Here is a 25,079-nt window from a genome sequence, read left to right as displayed (position 1 = left end):
CACAAAAAAGAAAGACCTTCTTCTTCCCATGAGCTTTACGGGGTCAGCAGAGGCAAAGCAGGTGGTCACTAGCAGCACGTGCACACAGCTGGTCTGCAGCTTTACGACCATCGCCTCTGCAGTGGTGCCATAAATCTAGCAGTGGCTCTGAAACTGGCATTTGCTCTGCTTTAGGACTATTGTCTCATTCCAATCAAGCACATCAAGCTCTTCACTTACAGAGGTCGTCATATAAACAGATTTTAGGATTGGGTTACATCCTCCCCCACTAGCCTTTATGTGAGATACATGGCAACATGCGTTTGGAATTTAACTCCCGTTACTTCAAATTTATCTTGTTAAGTACAGTGTAACTTTAGCATTATTATATACTAATCACAGTATTTATTCATTTTTTTTAATTAGCTTTAATTCATGTTTATGTTTTAAACTCAAACCAGAAAACTAACAGTAAAACATTAAGTATATTATTCATCCACATGTGCATTTAATCAGTCTATCCACTTACGCTCGCTAGTTACGGTCTAAAAAGGCTAGAGGCTACTACGGTTTACTGTTTTACCATAGTAAGACCGATGATAAATTCTGATAGAGAGAAATCAGTTATTTTTAGGATAAGATGCTCAACAGGACACTTACTAAGTTGCAGTTTATAGAATCAACAAGAGACACTGCTCACAGCAACAAGGTTAATTATCCATCAAACTGTCCATTTAGCAATTTATTCTGTTCATCTGTTTCTAAATAAAACTTGAATTATTATTTAACTAATGCTTGTTACAGTTCTGACTTAGAAAAGTGTCTAGAAAAGAGCAAAGGCTTTCCTTTGATAAAATCTCCCTCTTACTGTCCATCCTTAAGATAGAAATAGACTGTGTGTGAATGTTAGTGGTAATGTCGATCAGATCAGGGCCTTACAAACATGGTGACCCCAAAGAAAGTAGCACCTGGAATTCAATCAGCTGTCATAAACACTGGAGTTTCATTTCTTTCCCTTTTTTTTTTTTTTTTTAAAGAAGTAAGTTTAAAGGAAATCTCTTAGCTATTCATGGTGTCCTTTCCCATTCTCCTCGGTGTCATAAAACCATAAATTTCATCTCAGCACATGCTTCGAGCCAAATAAAGCAGCCCCGCTTTATGAGCTGCTCTCTTGCTGAAGGTAAGTGAACCTTGCCACTGGTGACGCTGCTGAAGCTAAAAACATTCTACATAGATCTATACGAACTATTATTACTAGTACTATTACTATCTTTCCAAAAATGCCTGACTAGGCAAATTGGCAGGTGAGCAGCACAAATTTTGCCCCGCTGCCTTGTAATTGGCCCTCCTCATGTCTGGCAGCAATTCAATCCCAAACACACAATCCACAATACGAAATGAAATGAAACTGGAACAAACATCAGTCCTTTTGTTTTGAACAAAACCATAACAACCTAAATAAGGAGCCTTTGGCCAGCTACCAAGACTTCCTGTCCTGAAAGAGCCGAGAGGTCTAAGCAATGGGCGGCACTGATTTCCCTGCACCCAACGGAGACAAATGGGCCCTCAGCTTTTGGACACCCACCAAGTTTTTTAGATCCCCTCACGCACCAGACTGCCATTCATACAGCTTTCTCAGAGCTTGTCTAAAGCTCTCTGTTTGTCATTTACACATCCCGGAAAAGGTCTCCGCTAATCACATCATTCGAACACAAAAGCTCACACCAAAAAATACTGAAATTCATTCTATTTTCCCATAGGATAGGTTTGCACGATAGAATTTTTTTCAACTTTGTACAAAGAAAATGGATTGATGCCTACAGTTTGGCTGACAACTATTTTCATAAATATTCCATATTTAAATTACAACAAAATCTAAAATAATTATAAAATAAAACATTAAAAACTAAATGCAGTCTTTTAAATGCTACACGTTATCACAATACCCTAATATGTGAATGATTATACAATAATATTAAATACATGTTATATATGTATTTATAATTTATATCAATGTGAATAAAAAAAAAAATTATTTCAAATATTGAAAATATTAATTCATTCACAAAATATTTTTTAAATTCACATCCAAACGAGATCAAGCGGTATGGACTGAAATCATTAAATCAAATAATAACCAATATGGTACCAATACATTGTGGATTTCTACAGTACCTTAAACAATCATTACAAAGACTTTCATTTGATTATTTTGCTATTAGCAAACTATATTTCCATTAAGGTAATTATAAAGCTCACCAAATTCTAACAGATGTTAAATTTGAGGGACAACTACCCACTTATGAAAAATAAGGGACTAAATCTCATGTTATGTTCTAGCATAACAATTCGAAATTCACTTACATCTGATCTTGTGAATGTGTTATCATCCATGTCAGAGTCATTCGGGTCCAACACATCCTGGAAGGGCGGTAATGCTGATGGTTTTCTCTTCTCTGAAAGTTGACTGTTTTGTAACCTACTATGCCGGACTTGCGGCTTGTCTTTCAAAATCTTTTTATCCGAATGGAGATGCTGTAGCAAGTTAGGACTCGCTTGCTGCTTTTGCGAGCTCTCTGAAAAACTGCTTTTCTGTTTTTTGGTAACATGGCCTTCACTGTCCAACACAGGGCGCCGTTTACTCTGTCCCAAGCTTGAGAAGCTACCCTCCGATGAACGTTGCTCCTTCGATGTGGTCTTGGGCTCCTTGAATCCCATTTGGGGAATGGGGCGGTCTTCCTGAATTGGTTGATTCTCTTTGGGTTTTTTAGAATCTTTACAGAGTTTTCCAGAGTCCTTGCTGAAATCTCTGAAGGCACATTTGGACTCCTTTGAGTCTTTGGGAGGCTTGTCCTTATGGTCCTTAGATGGTTTGTGGGGTTTGAGGGAGCTGCTGCTGATATTGTTTGTGGTTGTAAGAGCACTGCTGCTTTTCGACCCGTCCTATAATGAAAATATGACAATATTAGGAAAGATATAGCCACTTACTTGATAATGACACATTAAAATCCTTCAAAAGAACATTAAAAAGTCTTAAAGAGCCCAAACCTTTGAATGTTAGTGTACACCACAACATCAATGCCATGTTCATACACCATAATATTTACATTGTCAAAACCTAATTGCTATACATTTTGTTAATATAATGAAGAACAATACATAAAATGCTATAAATATTCAAATATTCAACTTTCCTTCCATTATAATTGACAAATGATGTGTGTGCTCAGGCAAATAACCAAACCCAGATGCGAAACATTTCCATAAACAATTGTTCAAAATGATCCTGAAAACAATTCCACTGGGGGAAGGGAAACCTCAGAGCCATCTAAGAGGCAAGCTGGGGATGAAGCAACAAACCTTTGGTTGACTTTAACGACAGGTTTAATCCTATCTTCAGGTTAAGCTAACCAGCCCGTCAATAAGTCATTGAAGCAGTTAAATCGTTAAGCCGTCTAGACAGTTACAACCTGCCCAGTCTACCTTTAAACCCATCTTTTATTGTTATATGTGATACAGAAATGGACAAAACCTTTTTTGCCTGTTTGCAACCGTTTAAACACAGTGAGAGAAAAGGTTGAAATTGCATTAAATGGCTTTAAAACGATGTTAAAGTCAAATGAATTTAGACTTCATTAAGTTTATGGATAGTTTTGTTACAATCAACATGGTACAATACATTTTGGAAGCACACAAAGAATATTTAGTGCTATGAGAGCTTATTGCAACTAGTGCATTTTGTTAATACAAAAACGCATTGAATATTTCTCTAAGAAAACTTCAGTTTTGCATTTTTCAATCTCACAACAGACTTTTCCAGGAACCATTATGGTTGGAAATCAATCAACCATAACATTAAATTAAGTAGAGGAAGGGGAGAAGGACAACAGAGAGCAGATTGTCGTTTTTGTTTTTGCTAAAGTGACCGGTGTAGTAGATCAAGGGAGGCTGGCTACGAACGACCCTTGATCTGTCAGTAATCCATCACGCGCAAGCGCCTGTTTGGATTGAGAACAGTTTCCATGTGCACCTAACTTCACTGTAAGAGCTAGCATACAAAACAAACTGCTTAGGAGCTAAGTAATACTGCACAGGAGCTTTAAAATAAACTTAAATCAAAGAAACGTGGCATTGTGTGGTCAAGCAAGATTTACTAGCATTACAGCTAACATGATTTAATAGATGCACAAATAAAAAGCTGCAGTGTCTGAGGTTTCCCCAACACAAAACCAATAGAAATGTATGTGTTTCTTTTAAAAATGATTGTTTTCTTTAAAATGCCATTACAAGGTGATTAACAAGAGTGCATTAGAAACATGGTATTGTATGACTAGATATGAATCTTTTCACACATGCAGTGTGTCGTTGAAACACCTGGCGAGTGCGTTTACGTCATCGGAATGCTAGGATGTGTTTTCTCAGCAGCCAAGAAATTCCAAGAAAGCCAAGTTTCGCATCTTCACATTCACATCTAAAATCCTTGAAGTTAAATAGCCCCTAAAGTCTTTCTGCTTGCCAAATATGCAGGATTAAGCAGGACTGGGAATTTTTTAAATGCCAAACAAAGACTCTCAGACATGGAGATCCACACTCACCTTTGATCCTGGGAAAGACTTGCTCTTTTTCACATCAGAGAAGGTCAATGTTAATGAGCTGCTGGGTAATGTGGGCAGCTTTAGATGCTGCCCGAACAGAGAAGTAGAGCCCTCCTGCATTACCATTACCTAAGAAATGAAAGACAAAGAAATCCTGGATGACCAATGAACTGCATTCCAACATATTATTTACAGCAAATCTTCATCTCTGTTGAATTCATAACTTTCAATGTCTTAATCCAACGTAGTATATACTACCGCCCAAAACTTTGGGCTCAGAGTAAGATTTTTATTTATTTAATGAAAGAAATTAATTTTATTAGGACACATGGAACTGATAAAAAAATGACAGTAAAGTAATTTCAAATAAGGGCTGTTCTTTTAAACCTTGAAAATTGAGCTGTCATTACAAGAATAAATTACATTTTAAAATATATTAAAAAGAAAGAGTTATTTTATATTGTAAAAATATTCCACATTATTAAACTTTTTGCTGAATTTTCATTAAATAAATGCAGCATTGGTAGGGATAAGAGACTTATTAAAAAAAATAAATCTGCATAAACCCCAAGCTTTAAAATTTTATCGTATGCTTGAATCTTTCTCACACAAAGCAAGGAAAAGTAAAATTGTTTCAGACGCAAAGCAAGTTATTGTATTTTGAAGATTACCACAAAAGCATATTTGGTTATTTAAAGTAAAATGCAAGTGAATCGTTCACAATATCACAATCAGTGAAAAAAAAACTGTTGTTGAAGTTCTGTCAAATGCACTGAAACATTGAAAATAGCGTTTGTCCTTACTTTAGAGTCCTCTGAAGATCTTTTGTGAGGATCCCGTTGCTGTAAATGACAAAGTACAGATACGTGAGTGTAAAATATAGACTAGGAATCAACACAAACCACCACAGACACACAGTCTCACTCTTTCATGCACACACACACACACACACACACACACACTCTGGCCTGATGTAATGACAAAATGCCTTTCAAAAGCCAAAACAATCAGGTAAATTGGAAAGGACCTTCCTCAGTCACCACCTTTCTAAATTGATATTGCTCTAGCGAACGGTTCTCTCTTAATTAAAACAACTTCCCGTGCAACTGCCCTTCTGCCAATAAACGGTTTCGATTCCTGCCATGCCTCATCTATAAGTCAGACAAGCACCAAAGGAGAGAGTGTCATAGCCCCAGCTGTAAAACATTCAAATGACTAGAATGAGGCAAGAGAGGGCGAGCCAAAACTGTGGGACCTCACAAGAATAACAACTTCTTTAAATATGTCTTACGGGTAAAAGCATCCCAGTTCATGACTGCTGTTGGAACTTTAAAATGCATCCAAGGTCAACGAAACAAACAAACCAGTTGATTCATAACAATCACGTGGATCTCTTTGGCACGGGCCCAAAGTTGAAGACAATTAAGGCTTCCTCTAGTGATAGATGGTCGAGTTAATACTAGCCCAATCAAATCCTGTAAAGTTACTTATTGTCTTGGTTGATGGGAACAGTAATTCCATTAGGGGGAGCCACGCCCATCCCCAGTCCGTTCGTACCCCTCCAGCCTTGAGCAGCTTCCTGCGAAACTCTTCAGTAGGGTTGTTGAACGTGAGCTTTTCACAGCGGAGATGATTGACAGGTGGGTGACCCTCCAAGTGCAGGAACAAATCGTAGTCAAAGCGCACTTTTTTTGGTTCCTCCTGGTGAAAAGTGACAAGAACGTTACATTTACCCAGTGTACACAGATGTTTGGATTGGTTTAATCTTAGGCAGCAGATCAAATACACTTGTTTATAGAGATCATAATTCACAATTAACAGGAAAAACCAAAGTACCTTATTTTTAAAGTAAACTTCAATAGGCAAGATAAATCCAGCGTATCCAGACTCTTCAACTTTATATGGTGGATCCTTGCACACTGCAAGATAGAGAAAGTGAGACTGTTGGTTTCATTATAGCAGGAAAATCAATACGTAAAGTAATAAGGCACAAATAGGTGAGCTATATTGTGAATATAATCATAGCTATGAGGTGCTGTTAGGTACAACATGCAGTAATGTGTTAGCAACACCTTTAGCCATAAGATTCCCAATATAGCACGGCCTTGACTGTCTTTTCAAAAGTGGGTTTTACATAAAAATATAAGATTGTAAGGGGTAAATATATAAACAGTATGCAATAATGCAAACACATTAACGGAAATAATAATGAGGATTATGAGGATTTACTATCATAATTTTTCATTCACAATTTTTTCATTAGATGAGCAGTAGCTATGAGGCAAGAAGCTGACATTGTATCATATTACTATAAAAAAATCAGTGGGAGGTTACTTATTCAAATTAAGCACCATTATAATTCAAGCAACATTATAGGAGTCATCTTGTCCTGGAGAATGAGCATCACTGGAGTCCCGGGCAGGTTTAAAGCATATGTAATAATATTTCATGTGAAAGACATCTCACATGCTTACAACACAAATGCTGCATTTATTGGATCAAAAATACAGTAAAATAGTAATATTATTACAGTTTAAATTAACAGTTTTCGGTAATGCATCCTTGCTAAATAAAAGTAGCAATTCCTTTAAAAAAAAAAATATACACACACATATACACACATCTATACTGTATATATATATATATATATATATATATCTATATACACACATATACATGCATATATATATATATATATATATATATATATATATGTGTGTGTATATGTGTATATATAGATATATCTATATCTATATATCTATATCTATATCTATATATCTATATAAGCAGGTTTAAAACAATTGTCTGTATACAAATGAAACCTTTATGAACAATAACCTTCATTGCAAGTAAAAATGCATGTTGAAACATTGCAGTAAACTCCTCATCTCTACCATCTCAGGGAGGCCTTCTAAAAAGGTCCATAGCCTCTCCTGGGAACTTATTAGCGTTTAGACTTGCTGTTTAAATGACCTGGAACGTGTGATACATCTTCCCTGATTAACTCCATTATTTATATGTCTTTATGGCCAAATCCTTTCTGCAACATAAAAGCAACGGGCTTTCATCTAGTTAGTTTAATTTATAGCCTTCATCAAGAGACATTACTTATAAAGAAATAAACTGCTCTAATGAACATTTGGTTAAGCTTACACAAATCATTTATCGTCATCTTTCAAAGCATTAAACCTCCTCAGTGAATAAATTATCCGCACCAACACTTGTTTTACAGCGATGCCTCGCTATTCATCAGACACATCTCAGCCTTTTTATCTCCCTCTTCTAAACACACACACACACACACACACAGTAAGATACAAAGGACAAAACATCAGCCTTGGTCCCAATTAGACATTTCTGGATAAACCCCCAGTAGTTTAGGTCAGGTGATGCCACATGGGAACACTTGTTTATCTCGCTCTCCAAATCCCAAAAGAGCTTCTTAACAGCATCACCAATTAGTCAACATGCACTGTTGAGTGTGAATGGATACAAGGACACCTGCAGACAATGTCAGATAAAAAGAGGAACTTGTTCTTTCCTTAACTTTAATGAAACGCACTCAATGTCAAATTAAGCTATAAACCTCCTAACTACTCAGTTTTTCCTTTGACGATTAACCCCAATCTAAGATCAAAAGTGTTGCACGCAGATACGGACTTAAAATGTAGCCTTGAAAAGTTTTTTTTCTATGAATCTGTAGACACATGACTCGTTCAAACTGGAAAACTCAAGTCGCTCTTGTAACACGCTCCTACTGACAAAGCACAGTAACATTCAGCATGCTAAGGTTTCGTAGCAACATGCTGTGTGAACGCTTGCTTAATGGCTAGACGGTGACTGACCTCGATCATAAGGTCGCCGGATCCCAAAACAACATCCACTATTCAAATGATTGATTGCCGTGTCAGGTCACGTTTAGTTATCGTCCCTTGCAAGGGTCTGTTTAGTATGGTGTCTTCATTCGCTCTAACTGGCAGTGAGAAGCAGGAAAAAAAACATTATGGGATGTTCGGCTTGTAAGATATTCTCTGCATACGATTTCACAGCCATTCAAAACACTTTAACAAGCATAACTGTAAAACACAATTGGCACATGCTCTTGCTTGATGGAGGCTTCCGTTTTTTGCACAGACAGTCACACTTATTTTGGAGATTTAGCAAGTACAAGTGGACGAGTTCATGTGACTTTTAGAGTTGAGTTTGAGACTAAAGGCCTGTTCACACCAAGGACAATAACTATAAAGAACGATTAAAGATATACTTCTAAAAAGTTTCTCATATTAAAGATTAGCAGAGTCCACACCACAGCTATAACGATAAAGGCAGGGGGAAACAGTATGTTTGTAATCACTTTCAGAATGATTTGTTCATTGCTAATAAAAATGTGACGACTAGCACTCTCTATTCAATTTCTAATCTATATCTACTTTTCTTTTTATTAGTCAAAAAACATAGGTCTAGTTACAGTATATTACTGCGCTTTTGTTGGTTCGATTGCTTCTATTGTTCTCATTTTTTAATTGCTTTGGATAAAAGCTAAAATGATTTAATGTAAATGTAATTCATATTTATTCATAACAATGTTACATTTATCCAACTTTAAAATGGTAAAAAAAAAGTAACAATAAAAAAAGCTATTACAAATTAACCAGAAATTAGAATAATACATGCTTTACCATACATTTCAGTATCTTTAATACATAATGCATTAAATATAAAACTGATCAAATTAAGCTTATTGTAAAGTGTTACCTGTTCATTCAGTGTGGCATCACACTGGATAGTGAAAAACATCTAAAATCATGACCAGTTCCACAGTGTCAGGACCAGATAAACATATTCATAGAAATGGTTGGTGGGGGTTTTCAGACAGACTATATGAGTGAAGGGCACAATACCCTCATTGACCTCCAACAGGAACTCAGCCAAAAACTACAACACAACCAGAACAGAGAATCAACTGCACACTTTTATTGGAAAGTGTTTTTTTTCCCCTCCTCCTTTGTGTGCACACACACGCACGCACACACACACACACACACACACACACACACAGCATGCCAATTACAAAACAATCCCATTCAGAATGCATTTGGCCCTTCCCTGAGACGGAGTCATAACGAGGGTCGCCTGGAAGACACCGAGCCAAATAAGAAAACAAAAAAAGAGAACATTGCAAAAAAAAAACTCCAATCACAGCACAGCTACACTAATACTTTTAATCTGTTTGACCTCACTTGAAGAACCCCTAATGTTTAAATGAAATGCTATTGATTCATATTGCATTTCCAAGCATATCCAAGGCATGGTAGCACTGAGGGTTTGTGGGAAGAAAATTCCACTTGGTCTCAGATTACAATCATATATCTGGTCCAATGATTGCACAGTACAATATACGTCAGTAGTACCTGCAGCATAAACAATCCCCCTTTAGAGCAGACCACCTGCACATGGGTTCAGCTAAGGCCAAAAGCACAATACTCAAACCATAAATCCCCCCTTGCTGATAAAATATATATGTAACCTAGAAATTATTAACAGGGATTTACTGTTGAAAATGAAATCACTGCAGCGAGACACAAGTTGTTTCTAAGAAACGTATGCATAAACCAGAACACAACTGAGTAACTAACTGAGCCATAGCACAAATAATATTTAATATTTTAGGAAAATAAATAAATAATTAAGTAATGCTTCTATGAAGGCAAAACCATTATATTTATGTGTAAGCATTAATAATATTTATATTTCAGAGACTATTTTACTATTGATTAAAATATTAGACACAGCAGACTATATAAGCTTGATTCCTCCATGCAATAAATAAAATATTTTAATCTCACAATTCTTCAGGTTACATTGCAGTTCTGACAGTTTTTCCTCTGAGTTTACATCTCACAATACCACTTTTTTGTTTCCACCACAAATATAATTTTGAGTTCCTCACAACCTTTCTTCTTTTAGAATTGTGGGCTATGAAGAAAATAGCAGTTTATATCTCACAATTCTTAGAATTCTAAGGAAAGAAGACACGATTAGCTTTTAACAAACAAACATACCCAACAGACTTCTATTCTTTGCATTATTGTTTTCATTCCAATTAAATTAAATAAGGTGCTTACTGCTTACCATGTCTAAAACAGACAAAAAAAAAAAAAAAAAAAAAAGTGGATATTTTCCAGGTCCTCATTAAGCTTGCGGTCTAATTTAAGATAATCACATGTCACTGGGTCACCATGCTTGAGAGATCGCTGGACTATTGAGGAAGCTCTCATAGCATTCAGAGCTAATCAAGTCAGTAGCTTAAGTATAACTAATGTGGCATTACCTGGTCAAAACTGCTAACTGTTATAGGTGATTTTTCCTGAATCGTTCAAGATTGGCCAACAAGTAGAAGCAGAACCATTGAGGTGGCTACAGCCTCATAAAAGAGGAGATGTTAGCTTGCAATTGCACTGCTCTTGCTGTGTCTCAAGACTCATAGAATCCTCCCATTCATTTTCATTGGCGTGCTGGCTGACCTGGAATAACAAATCATTTGTAATGTGAAATAGGTCGGCCCATAATTGGTCCCAGACTCAAGCACCAAATTGACAGCAACCAAACTCTTTGTAAGACCCTAATGCTACTCTTAAAGTAATGGTGACCCGCACTGACTGCCAGTGCTTGAATGGAAAGCCTTGGCTCTTTATATTAAAGATGCACCCATTGATTTTTCACATGATCGTCCAGTCAAGCCGCCTTTCCACTATCTCCGACAAACGACAAGCGATAGACCAGAAGTCCTTTATTTTCTAATGGGGATCAGTGAGGGAACTTTGTGAGGATCCAATGATATTCGTATGCAGGAAATTTCAGATCTGATTTGAGCTTCGGATGCATTCAAATACTTGAGATCGCCAAGCCGGATATGATGTATTTATTAAAAACTGAGCGCAAGGATAGAATTACCAAATGTTGAAGACAGTGGAAAGGAAGTTGAACTCACTGAAAGTTATAGATACACTGTAAAAAATCTAATGAGCTATTTACTTAAAAAAAAAATATGGTAACAATATTACACATAATATTTTTGAGTAGTTTTTCAGGCTTGATTTTTTTAATGGAATCTACCTGAATAAATCCTGTGAAATCTCCTAAATTAATTAATCTATGACACAATAAATGTAATATAATTAGGGAAATGTGCTCATTTATTTTAAGTTTATTCTCAAAAGTCTGTGATTTTAAACGGGGTCTGTTTGTATTTTGTTATTTTATACATTTACAAGACTGTATACAGCCAATCAGCTCAAGTAAGAAATTACTTGAGAAAAACTGGAAAGTCCTGCACTAGCAAAGCTACTGCTCATTAAACAAGGTTTAATGCCTTAGAAGAGTAGTATCCATAACCACCAGCTCTACTATTCTGCATAGTGGTAACGACTGCACTGTGCAATGGAAACTTCAATGTAAGAGAAACTCTTACAAATCTCAAACGTAACTGAACATTAAACATTAATAGATGCTTCCCTTCACTCAAAAACAAAGTAGCATTTAATTTCAAAATTTACTCTGCATATCCAGCCATATGCAAAGCATGCTGGGAACTAACAATCACCTCTAAAATAAATTTGCAAAATTGAGCTAATTCACTTAAAATAAATAGGCAGCTTTCTTTCCTTAATTATTTTAGTTTAATCAGTTCCCCAATTCAAGCACCAAAACTGCTTAAGTGTCCTTAAAAAAAATTAAGAAAAACGCATTTCTTGGTTTTCTTAGTAAAAAGTCCTCATTATTTTCTATACAACACTGAATCACAATTTCTTTAATGAAATCTACACATTATTTTTAATTACCTTAATTTTTTAATGAAAATTACAAAACCCATGATTCATTTTTTACAGTGTACACATGGCTTTCAGCTTTACACCAAATTAAAACATAAACAGGGTGAGACATGCAAAAAGGTGGTACCGTGACAGAGTATGGGAGCACTGTGTTCACAAAGGTGTAAACTGACACCTATTGCACGGGAACTGCTGAATGTCAAGGAGTCCACCAAGTTTTCAGGTTGTTTGGAAATGGCGGTTCACTCTCATTCTTCATTTTCACAGCACATGCTAAAATACACAGTAGCCTGTTCTCCCAAGCATGGCAGATTTGCCATCCTGCAAAAATGAGAAATTCATCATCAAGAAAAGCTCTTTTCAGACAACCATCTTCCAAAACCACCACATTAACATCTGCCTCTCAAGTACCCTGCCCCCATGGAGCAACACTTCAGCCTGCCATTTCCCAGCTGTGCTTTCTCAAACTCACTATTCAAAACAGGGGGAAAAACTGACCCTGGATCTTTGCTCACTTCAAGGCATGTTTTCAAATGTATTTCAGCAGTGCCAAGGCACAATGGATCAGGGCAAATGTCCAGATCAGGGGCTTCTGTAAAAATTCCCCAGATGCCAACTTGAAACAACGAGCGATGACCCTCTCTCCAGTGCTTTTCAACAAACAGTCCACTCTGTTGAATTCCAACGAGCTGCGTCCCACTCTGTGAAAATCATTCTGGTATACAGTCAAGAGCGGCTCTGCTTGCAATTACAGCTGCTTGAGGCCCTCACTCCAGCGCTGAGCCTTGACACTAGTGTCACTTGTACTTAGTTCTGTGTGCTATTCTGTTCAGCATTCAAACTAGTCAACAGCCAACAGAAATAACTTATAAAAATTCAGTGTTAATGTCTTTGAATGGCTGCGAATCTCTTTACCTAAACAGAAGGACACTTCCTTTTATACATGTACTGCTTTTATACACAGAAATTGGGCTTTATACGGTTCAAATCATTTAAATTAATGGATTGGGTATCAAACTACTAAAACATTTTCATTATTTAATAATCCAAGTTAATTATAATTTCTACATACAATAATTAATTTTTAATCATAACACCAATGCACTGTTTGTTAAAAAAAAATTACAAACTGGTCACAATAAGGCCACAAACAAACTCTATCCAAATACACACACACACACACACATGAATTGTCTGGACAAGTCTTTACAAATTTACAGTTCCACTGTCCGTACTTAACGTGCTGGCATAAAGATCTTGGTTTCACATAGACTACTAGTGTAGAGCTTTGCATCTTAAGAAACTGTATTGAAAATAGGGATGGGCGTTTTCCGCAAATATCACATTCGAATATTTGAGCTCACAAAAAACAAATATTCGAATATTCGTTTATTTAAATTAAGTTTAATGAGACAGGCGTTATTTTTCGGCAACATTTATTGTCATCTGTCATTTTGAACAAGCTTGAACATTACACATCGTGTTTTGTAGCTGAAAACTTTAACAATGCGTGCAAACAAACAAAAGTACAGATTAAAAGCAAAAAAAAAAAAAAAGTGGGGAAAAAAAAAGTGAACAAATAAACAAACCGGCCTGCAGCAATTAGGCTATTGTAGAACGTAGCCTACACTTAACTTTGAAACTTTTAAACTGTCAGCAAATCTTTTTTGCTTTTTTTCTATTGTTTATGTTCTTGTTAAGAAATACGGGCAAGTAAACATGATCGGGGGAAAGTCAGCTCCTTAGTCTGTTAACAATAAGTCCGGCCGCGGAGAAAACGCGCTCTGACGGCACAGACGTTGGCGGGACTCACAATTAACGGTGTGCTAAGAGACTAAGTTTTGTGAAGCGCTTCGTGTTTTCGTTTCACCAATGAATGGGATCTTCATCTGGTGGAATACATGGCTCCAGCAAGAACTGTTCCCACTCGTCTCGGCTGGACTCTCTGTTAATCATTGCTGGAGAACTGGCTCAGCCTTTTCCAATGAGTGGGCATTGCATCCTCTTCATTGTTGGTGACGCACCACTCGCATCAAGGAAAATGTTCTGATAATGTTCAAAAAAGTTTTTTTTTTTCTTCTCTCATGTTTTCATCGAGAAACCGGAGATGTTTGTGCCGAGGGTCTAGGGCAGACGCGAGAAGAAGAGTTTTCCCTGCATTCTCCAAGTGAGCAGTGTTTATTCGTTGCTTGAGAGATGCCACAAAATGTTCTTGAATTCGGTCACTTTCTGTGATTCTCCACAGCATATTTGAAGTACTGTAGAAGAACGCAGTTCTTAGGGGAAGTACACATATCGCATATTTTGCGGGCTCAAGTTCGTTATTTCCAATGTAGGTGCGTGGTATGCGCGCTCATAATGGAAGCGACGTGGTCGCGGTGTGACGCGCCCGTTTTTTCCAGGCGCGTCCGCATCACATCAAGTTAAAAACATCTCAACTTTTCAGAATGCGCAAGCGCACCACAGGTCATGTGACAAGAACTAAACATTCAGCTTCATCCTTTCCCTTAACAATGTTGAAAGCTCAGCTAAGATGAAGGAACAGCTGATCATAGCTATATATGGATTGCCATTTTGAAATTAATTTAGTAGCAGAGCTACTGAAAGCGATTTACTTTTGCTGCAGATACATTTATCCATTAATGCTGAAATTTCCGCATCTTCATGGAGAGAGCGCGTCATTGTTGCTTGGCAATGACAGACGCCTCAGGAGCGCTTCTGCCCAAGCGCTTTGGAGAAGGAGAAAGGGGCGCGCCTAGCGTTTTCCATGCGAACGGCGCCTTATTCATTCATTCATTATCTTTTGCTTGCATACATCTTCAAATATGCCGTGGAGAATCACAGAAAGTGACCGAATTAGGTTTTATTGTGAACTTTTTTTTTTTTTTTTGCGAAATTTGAATATCATTTTTATTTATTGAATAACTAGAGCAGAGCGAATATTCGAATGTTCGACTATCCGTGCACACCCCTAATTGAAAAACAAACATATTTTCTTTGAGTTAGTAAACAAGTTAAAAGCTAAAACCACGTGTTAGCAATGTTTGTGAAGCAGGTACATTTTTAAAGTCTTCAAGTTGACTCTAGGAGCATCTAAATTCACTGCAAGTCTCTGAATAGCATTGCATTGATTGCCGTTATCAGCTTCACAGAATGACAAAAACAAGCTAGTCATCCAAGAGAATGAAAAATGCAGTGACACCTGTGGAAAACCTGTGCATGCTGAAATCAACCAACATTGTAAGAATTAAGTCACTCTCCAAAGAGAGCTGTATAAAAGGTTTACTGAGCAAGCACCTTTCCAAGGGCATCTTTCCAAACTAGTGGCAACATAATAATAGTCCTTGAATCTAAAGAAATGGAAAGACTCTGAGGCCCCCAAACTCTCTAATGCAAAATGTGAATGCATCTTGAAACTAGCCATCACAGAAATTCACAAACCTTTAACAAATGCAATTTCCTGCTCTATCCGTAATGTGTGTTCAGGGTATAATTTTACTTACAGACATAACGAGTCAATAAAATGCATTGTGGTACAGTAATATTCCACCATGACAATAAAAATGTACCGGTACCAGCTAGACATAATAAATAACAATAAAACATTTCTACCCTTGACTAAAGGACAAGGTATTCCAGTATGACTTTTACTGATCAACAACAGCCAAACCTTGGAATCAAGGTCTAAATCCCAGTAATTGATCATCAGTAGCAGCGAAATCGCAACAACTACTCCCTTTAGTAGCCCTGAAGGCATTAACTAAAAAGCATTAACAAGAACCAAATCAGCTGATCAGGTGCAGGGTAAAATTTCACTACGTTTTCTATTAAAAAGGCTCTGACTTGACTAATTTAAACAATTTTATTTCCTGTATGGTGCTTTTTCACCTCACTGCAGAAAGCTCTTCAGCTTGTTGAGGCTTTTTCCCAAAAGGTAGACTTACTATATTTAGCCTGCGAGCTGAGCTGTCATCAACTCGTCATCAGCAAGAATGGGCTGTTATGCTCATAATGTGTTAAGTAACCTGAACAAATGCATTTATGAGGCCTGTTTGAATTCAGGATAAAAAATCCCTAATGGATAGACAAGTTTGTATGAGTATAGAGTTTCTTACAAGCAAAACTATTTCATAGAAACTGAACAGAAGGAAGTCTTATTCAATGGTTTGTTTTAAATCTGTGGGAGACCCCTGCAAATAATGAGTCCAGGCTGCCCACAAACAGAGAGGTCACATATGAACATTGCACCCCTTTCTACAGTATTGTTCAAAATAATAGCAGTACAATGTGACTAACCAGAATAATCAAGGTTTTTAGTATATTTTTTATTGCTACGTGGCAAACAAGTTACCAGTAGGTTCAGTAGATTGTCAGAAAACAAACAAGACCCAGCATTCATGATATGCACGCTCTTAAGGCTGTGCAATTGGGCAATTAGTTGAAAGGGGTGTGTTCAAAAAAATAGCAGTGTCTACCTTTGACTGTACAAACTCAAAACTATTTTGTACAAACATTTTTTTTTTCTGGGATTTAGCAATCCTGTGAATCACTAAACTAATATTTAGTTGTATGACCACAGTTTTTTAAAACTGCTTGACATCTGTGTGGCATGGAGTCAACCAACTTGTGGCACCTCTCAGCTGTTATTCCACTCCATGATTCTTTAACAACATTCCACAATTCATTCACATTTCTTGGTTTTGCTTCAGAAACAGCATTTTTGATATCACCCCACAAGTTCTCAATTGGATTAAGGTCTGGAGATTGGGCTGGCCACTCCATAACATTAATTTTGTTGGTTTGGAACCAAGACTTTGCCCGTTTACTAGTGTGTTTTGGGTCATTGTCTTGTTGAAACAACCATTTCAAGGGCATGTCCTCTTCAGCATCGGGCAACATGACCTCTTCAAGTATTTTAACATATGCAAACTGATCCATGATCCCTGGTATGCGATAAATAGGCCCAACACCATAGTAGGAGAAACATGCCCATATCATGATGCTTGCACCTCCATGCTTCAATGTCTTCACTGTGTACTGTGGCTTGAATTCAGAGTTTGGGGGTCGTCTCACAAACTGCCTGTGGCCCTTGGACCCAAAAAGAAAAATTTTACTCTCATCAGTCCACAAAATGTTCCTCCATTTCTCTTTAGGCCAGTTGATGTGTTCTTTGGCAAATTGTAACCTCTTCTGCACATGCCTTTTTTTTAACAGAGGGACTTTGCGGGGGATTCTTGAAAATAGATTAGCTTCACACAGACGTCTTCTAACTGTCACAGTACTTACAGGTAACTCCAGACTGTCTTTGATCATCCTGGAGGTGATCATTGGCTGAGCCTTTGCCATTCTGGTTATTCTTCTATCCATTTTGATGGTTGTCTTCCGTTTTCTTCCACGTCTCTCTGGTTTTGCTCTCCATTTTAAGGCATTGGAGATCATTTTAGCTGAACAGCCTATCATTTTTTGCACCTCTTTATAGGTTTTCTCCTCTCTAATCAACTTTTTAATCAAAGTACGCTGTTCTTCTGAACAATGTCTTGAACGACCCATTTTCCTCAGCTTTCAAATGCATGCAAAATTGATGACCTCAGTGATTGAATGCCACACTGCTATTTTTTTGAACACACCCCTTTCAACTAATTCAACTAATTGCCCAATTGCACAGCCTTAAGAGCGTGCATATCATGAATGCTGGGTCTCATTTGTTTTCTGAGAATCTACTGAACCTACTGGTAACTTGTTTGCCACGTAGCAATAAAAAAATATATGAAAAACCTTGATTATTCTGGTTAGTCAGATTGTACTGCTATTATTTTGAACAATACTGTATGTTTTTCTCATTATTTTGCATTTAAACTGCTCCACTGAGTTGTATTTTTTTTAACATGTTATTTAATCTAATTGGTTTTCTGTCATTTAAAAAGTTTAATTCTGGCAATCTACAAACTTTGCCATTGTCTGTCCGTCTACAATTTTCTGAGAATTAATGCTGAAGCCAGTGACCTTGCATATAAATTAACATTCATTGTGAGAGATGTAGCTATAGTTTAATTTCATGAATAATAATACAAGAGTGAATCATTGTCATCCTACGGTGTTTATTCAGTGTGGGAAATTATGACGTTCTAAAGGCCTACACATTTTGCATTGCTAATACAGACAAGCATTTTTAACTTCATTTAGTTTGCAATATATATGTCACCCCACATTAACATCCATTGTCAGCTGATGAAAGGCAGGGATTTCTACAGACATTTAAAAGAGTTCATATGACGTTGTCAAAAAGAACATTATTTTGTGTATTTGGTGTAATAAAATGCATTTATAAAAACACATTTTCCACATACTGTACATTATAGTTTCTCCATATTGCGCTGCACACAAATACAACTTAAAGCCCCGATATGCTTCAAACGATATCGAATAACGAACTGATATGACGTCATTTCCAACAAAATCAGGCCGAAACAAAGTTAGTTTTGAGTTTGTTTTTCGGCAGGGTGTGTTCTGAAACCCCACCTTCTTTGATCGTTTCTCATTCAACAGAGGTCAGGCAAGAGAGAACAATATCTCATATAGTCCCTAGCAACATGAATACACTGGAGTGTCGAATAGCTGAGCTGGCACAAATATATCCACACCTGTATGATCACTCGCGGAGAGACTTTAAAGATTCAGAGAAAGCATTGATTCCTAGAAATAAATTGCAACGAAGCTTGGTGTCGACGACCCGGAGTTATCCAAAAAGCGATGCAGAGAAACATCTGAGACAAGTTTTCCATGAAAGCCATGAAAAGAATGAAAGGAAAGAGTAAAAATATAAGGTAGCAAGTTCCAAATACATGGGTTTCAAATAAATGTTACGCCATACTTCTGCTGCTGTTGTTCTTTCAATAAGCAAATTTAAAGGGTATATAATAAATGTAGGGCTGTAGCTATCGAATATTTTAGTAATCGAGTATTCTACCAAAAATTCCATCGATTAATCGAGTAATCGGATAAAATGTGTTTTTGCTTAATTAAAGTGCAATATTAATTATGCGAGAGAAAATAAGACTACTGGGGCTCTTAAAATGAACAAATAAGTTTCCTTTTTAGAATTTTTTTTTTTACTTTTTAAATGCATAAAATGCATTGCATACATCAAAAATAAACATTTAATTATTACCCATTGTTTCTCTGTCTGTACTCGTAATGTGAACAATGACAATAAAGTTGACAGATGAATTAAGTTCATTTAAGTGCCATTCAGTTGGGGTTTAAAATAAAGCATTTTCTGAGATGCACATTAAACATTAAACACATAAAACATTAATTTAATTTATCTTTTAATTATTAAAAATTAAGCAAACTTAACTTTTTGGTAAACAAAGGGGATTTACTATTAAAAATAAAACATGGAAGAAATGTTGTGTGATTAAACCTTAAAAAAAAACGGACTTTTATTTTGACGGGTCGACGTACCTTTACAGTTCTTTGTATTGTGATGTGACAACGGTCAAATGCTCATGAAGTGACTGTCAGTGCAGTTCTGGAGATGTTGTTCATGTGTTCACATCCTTATTTAGTGAGACAGTACGCGCGCTTCAGTGTGTGTGATAAAGGAACTCGCGCTTCTGCTCCATTCATTAACAGAGACACGCAGAACATGCAGGATTCATATTTAAATAGATTGTTCCGACTTAATATTTACAGATATTAGTCCATATTTGATTTGATGTAAGTGCAATGACATATTTTTGATTAATTCATTTACAATTTGTCAAATTTCGTGCCATTCCGCATTAAACTGTTAAACTCCGTTAAACTCCGTTTTTATGACTGGATTCCGCGATTCCCTCCGCGTTTTCTGCATCGCGGAAATCATATGGCCCTAGTTGTTGTATGCATAGACAGTAAAAGAAATGGACACAGCGACCCCATTGGAACTCAATTGAGACAAATGAAGCCCAGTTTTAGCGTTTTTTAGCACTTCCGTTTCTGACGCGCAGACTCAAACGAAGCTTGACGACGTCAGCAACCTGTCTGCCAGATGTAAATCTTCTAAGTGGCTGTGCGTACAATCTGCCATCGTTAATCTTGCAGAGACGGCGAGCTTGAGCGGGGAGTTCTTTGTCGTGAGTGAGTAGGAGTAAGTATTCTGATTAATTATTTTGTATAGTATTTTAAAATGTAACGACAGTACGCCATATTAAGTTAATTGCCTGTGAGCTTCTCCTCCTGTCTGTACGGTAATGCGACAGAGAGTCGAGTGGTTATGACGCAATCGTTAGCCTATTTTTTACAAAAACTGTTTATACGGGGCCATAATGTAACATAGAAGGTAATGAAGCCCTTTATACATTGTCGTGTATCTTTAGAAATAAATAATGGACAAACAGAGTCTTTAAACGCCTCAGATGTAAAGTTATTCGCTGTCAAAGTGACGCCAAAATGAATGGGAGTCAATGGGAATGCTAACGCAAGTGAAGTTCTGCTAAAAGATGGCAGCCCCCACCCGACTTCAACTTCCTGTCGAGTTCCTTGCCCCTTGGTTGTATGCCAGCTCTATCTTGCAATGGACACACGCCACGACGTTCTCTTCACGTTTGCCCGCGCGCTCTAATCAAAACACTGCTGACTCCTTGTCCTTGCAGTATCTCGGATGCACCGCTTGCGTCTCCTTCCACTTTGTGGGTGACGTAAACGCAATGTGTCACATTAAAAAATCATTGCGAAAGAACCTGACGTGAGATTTAAAATAAATTAAAAGAGGCTTCGAGGCAGAGGAATTTGCCTCGATCATTTTTTGTAATCGAGTAACTCGAGTTACTCGAGGAATTGTTTCAGCCCTAAATAAATGAAATGCCAAATGAACATAAAATAATAAACCTTTGTTTTTATCAAAAGTAAATCATGAAACCATATAAAATATAAAAAGGTGTAACAATTTATCCAGTTTAATATAATAAATTAACACTAATAAAATAATGAAAATAAAGTAATTTTCACATCATGCAAAAATTTTAAAGACTATGAGACATTCACACTTCCCATAAAGGATTAATTATGGTTCTTTTGAATTGCAAACATGATATTTGACTCTGAACTGGTGCTAAAGATTATTCTTTTCTCTATGATATTCTGGCCATTGGTGCCCATCCCACACCTAGATTGCCTACTCTTGATCTACACCCCGGCTCCAGCAGCGCAGGGGTGTCGGAGTGTTCGGAAAGAAAGAGAGATGTGGAAACATTAGTAGAGCTGGTAAAAGCAAATGTAAGATTTCACAGAACCTTAACTTTTTTTTAAATATACCTAAACTCACTGGTTAAATCTTATGTGCCCTCCAGAAGTATGCGCTCTGCAAGTGAACGACGCCTTGTGGTCCCATCCCAAAGAAGTTCAAAATCACTCTCAGTATGAGGCCTCGTCCACACGGAGACGGAGCTTACCCCAATCAGATCTTTTTTTCCTCGTCTCAAGAAATATCCGCGTCCACATGAAACCGCATAATGATACATGCCAGACCAGTATGTGGCGCTGTAATTCTGCCACAGAGAAAAAACAGAGAAGAAGACTTGGACTATGCTCATAAACCTTGCGCGTGGTACACAAACGAACATGGAACAATACATTTATTAATCAGTGTTAATGTTAGTTAATAAAAAGACAATCGTTCAGTGTTTGTTCATGTTTTTGTTGCTGTTACGTGACGTAGAGGTCTCTGACTAGGGGGGAGACGTGGGCTGATGACGTCATCACTTCAGAAAATATACGGATTAGCCGTCCAGACGAAAACACAAAGACGGCATTTTCAAATTTATCCACTCTGGGACCCGGTTTAAAAAAAATAGCGGTTTCACCTTGCGAAAACGCCGGATCCATGTGGACGAAACGCCCATCCGATAAAAAAAATGTGTGTGTATTCACAGAAACGTGTCTCCGTGTGGACGGGGCCTGAGAGTCTTTACTCATTTTCAAGAAAAACATCTAAAGGCTCATCTTTTTCGCCATCACTTAACCAACTAATACTAGCACTTTTCATTCTTTTCTTGTCTTTTCATTTATATATAAATAAAAAAATAAATAAAAAAAACCTGGCTACGTGTTCTGTTCTAGACTAACTGAGACTTGTCATGGCACTTGTATACTGTTGTTGTTCTCTTGTTGGTATGATTGCTTCTATTGTTCTCATTTGTAAGTCGCTTTAGATAAAAGCATCTGCTAATGATTAAATGTAAATGTAACAAACAAACAAAAATATTTACTTTAGCTGATTTGTTATACAAATCAAAATCAGAAAATAAAAAGAAACAAAACAAACCCCCCTCCAAAAAAAACTAAAGTAAATCAAAAGCCAAATACCCCACAAAACAAAATCCCAACAAACTCAACAAAGCCAACCCCCAAATAAAAACTAAACAAAAACCTAAAATAAAAATCCCCCCACCAAAAAATAAATAAAATAAAACAAAACCCCAAATAAAAGCAAAAAAAAAAAAAAAAAAAAAAAAAAAAAAAAAACTCAAAACAAAATTGCCTCTATTCCTTGTCATCTTACTCCAAACATTATTTATTTATTTCTTTAACTTTTTTCGCTCTGTCTTGTCTTACTAATCGGGTTCTATCCTGTCCAGTGTTTTACATGATTTGGTAAAATTCAAATCTGTTCTAGTCATGCCAGTAAAGCTTTTCCATCGTTTGTTCTGACTTCGAGGCAGACAGATGGAATGGAATGGACACCATTCAGATTGTTCAGGGCTTTGTCTAAATGAAAGATCAATTCCCATCAGCAGTTCAAGTCTTTTCAGGTGAAAGAATGAATTACACTTCACTGTGATAAATGGGGATATTGTGATTTTGTACCTCAGTAGACTCTTGGCAGCAAACGCAAGATCCACTTTTGTGCTGCAGATCCTTTGAGACAGAGCATGTTTGATACTCTTTTAGATTGTCTTAAGAAGCTCCATTTTCTTGTGGATCAAAGGTCCTCCCCTAAGGCATGACAGCAAAGGATGGTGGGCACGAAGAGATGATGAAATCATTCAGTCCACTAACCCTGCATTGATTTTACTGTACAGGCAACATTCCATGTTAAAAATAACACTGGTCATCATTAGACTGGAGGTTTAATACCGTGGTTCTCATCTGGTTTTGTTTTCTGAAATGAACAAAGAATGGTGAAATAGTGCCAAAACAGTATCACAGATGCATAGCCTTCAAGGTAAAAATTAATAAATAAATAAAATGTTTTTGTTACTATTGATTCTAAAGAAAAAACAAACAAACAAACAAATGTTTTATTGGGGGGAAACAAAAAGTATATGAATTAAAAAAAAAAAAAATAATCTTAATAGTTAGATATCTGGCTCACATAATTATATTTATTACACATCACCAGTGCCATGTGTGCTTGTTTATTAAAAATTTTGGATACGTTTATTATGCTTTAAGCCATAAGTGTGTTACAATCGCTGCTCCATTTATAACATTTTATTGAGTCCCAAGATTTATTTTTATATTGTTGATAACTGAGCTTTTACAAAGTGGAAAAACTTATCTTAGTCTTTGGATAAAACTGTGCCAAACTGTGGAATTTATGACAATTCAGGCAGTGTAGTGTACAGTTTTCCCAGCCATGTTTTTGGGTCAGCTTACACTTTTTGCTTTCTGCCAAGTGGACAATGACCACAGCAGGACTCCCCCCTCAAGTGAGAGCACAGAATTGTGGGTCAGATTTCAGCCTCACATCTCTGCCAGCAACACGGTTACAAATTAAAGTCTCCTTGTGCTAGAACAACCAACAAAAATGGTTTTGTGCTTCCTAATCGTGACAAAAATTCTGCACAACAATTGATTTTGAAGACATACAAGACTTTGCATAAAACTTTGTGACACCAAAGAGAGGCGGAATGGAAAGGGAAAATCAATCTCTTTATTTAAATGTTCGAATGTGAATTGGCCACAGTGAATAAATCAAAATACGCCTCCCGAAAAGTTCACTGACTGAGCCGATTTGAATAAATAAATCTTTAATATCAAAAAAAAAAAAAAAATTTATTCTGACATGATTCAGTTGTGATTTTACTCTTGCGTGTCATTTGAAACACTATTAGCACTATTTGCAATTGCATCAGCGTTCTTACTGGCACTTTAGGCTATGCCAAATCACTTGCATCCTCATGACACCCGATTAGACAAACATGACTAATGCATTACATGCACTTTCTTGTTTGCATTCTGCCAGGAACATAAATGCAAGAGTAAACTTTAGCATTCAAGAGTACAGTAAAGAAAAGACAGAGCCAAATGCTTTATGGCATGCACACATGCAAGGTAAAGGAGTGAAAGAACCGCCAACAGACAGCGCTTATAAACCATGCTTCAATAAACCACTTCCTCCTCCCCGTCTACCCCTCATCCCCTTTGACTCACCAAACCGGGAAAAAAAATAAAAATCAGCATTTATGGCCCAGTTCCTGTTTTGGACTGCTGCTCACAAACCTCTCCCCCCCTGCCCTCTCACTTTATTCTGTCTCTCCCTCCCTCTTCCGCTTCTTTCATGCCAGCATAGGAGACAATCTGGAGTTTCATGGCTACAGAGGCGTTTGTGCATCACCTATACAAGGTGGTATAATTTCTGCAGTGTCATAAAACAATTGCAGGGCCTTTCATGCAGCTTCGCTAGTTC

The 25,079-nt window shown here is 36.9% G+C and overlaps 1 protein-coding gene across 4 annotated transcripts in view; it reads right to left on the bottom strand.

Moving 5' to 3' along the window:
* Positions 1-2,243: 2,243 nt before the first annotated feature.
* Positions 2,244-25,079, bottom strand: part of LOC113069061 (protein AF-9-like) — a 35,255-nt gene continuing 12,419 nt past the window's right edge. The window contains exons 1-6 of one of the 4 annotated variants that reach the window (XM_026242037.1): positions 21,714-21,742; positions 6,411-6,493; positions 6,132-6,275; positions 5,378-5,416; positions 4,575-4,703; positions 2,248-2,922 (exon numbers count right to left, since the gene is read on the bottom strand). In XM_026242037.1, coding sequence (XP_026097822.1) covers positions 2,272-2,922; positions 4,575-4,703; positions 5,378-5,416; positions 6,132-6,275; positions 6,411-6,493; position 21,714 — 1,047 coding nt within the window. In that variant the 5' untranslated portion in view covers positions 21,715-21,742 and the 3' untranslated portion in view covers positions 2,248-2,271. Of the gene's footprint in view, positions 2,923-4,574; positions 4,704-5,377; positions 5,417-6,131; positions 6,276-6,410; positions 6,494-21,713; positions 21,743-25,079 lie in introns of those variants that run through there. The other 3 variants (XM_026242034.1, XM_026242036.1, XM_026242035.1) reach the window with 3 other exon arrangements.

The sequence above is a fragment of the Carassius auratus genome, unplaced genomic scaffold, assembly GCF_003368295.1.
Source record: "Carassius auratus strain Wakin unplaced genomic scaffold, ASM336829v1 scaf_tig00000611, whole genome shotgun sequence".
In the NCBI taxonomy this organism is placed as follows: Eukaryota; Metazoa; Chordata; class Actinopteri; order Cypriniformes; family Cyprinidae; genus Carassius; species Carassius auratus.
Note: the sequence above shows the minus strand (reverse complement) of the source record. Positions and strands in the feature narration are given on the sequence as shown.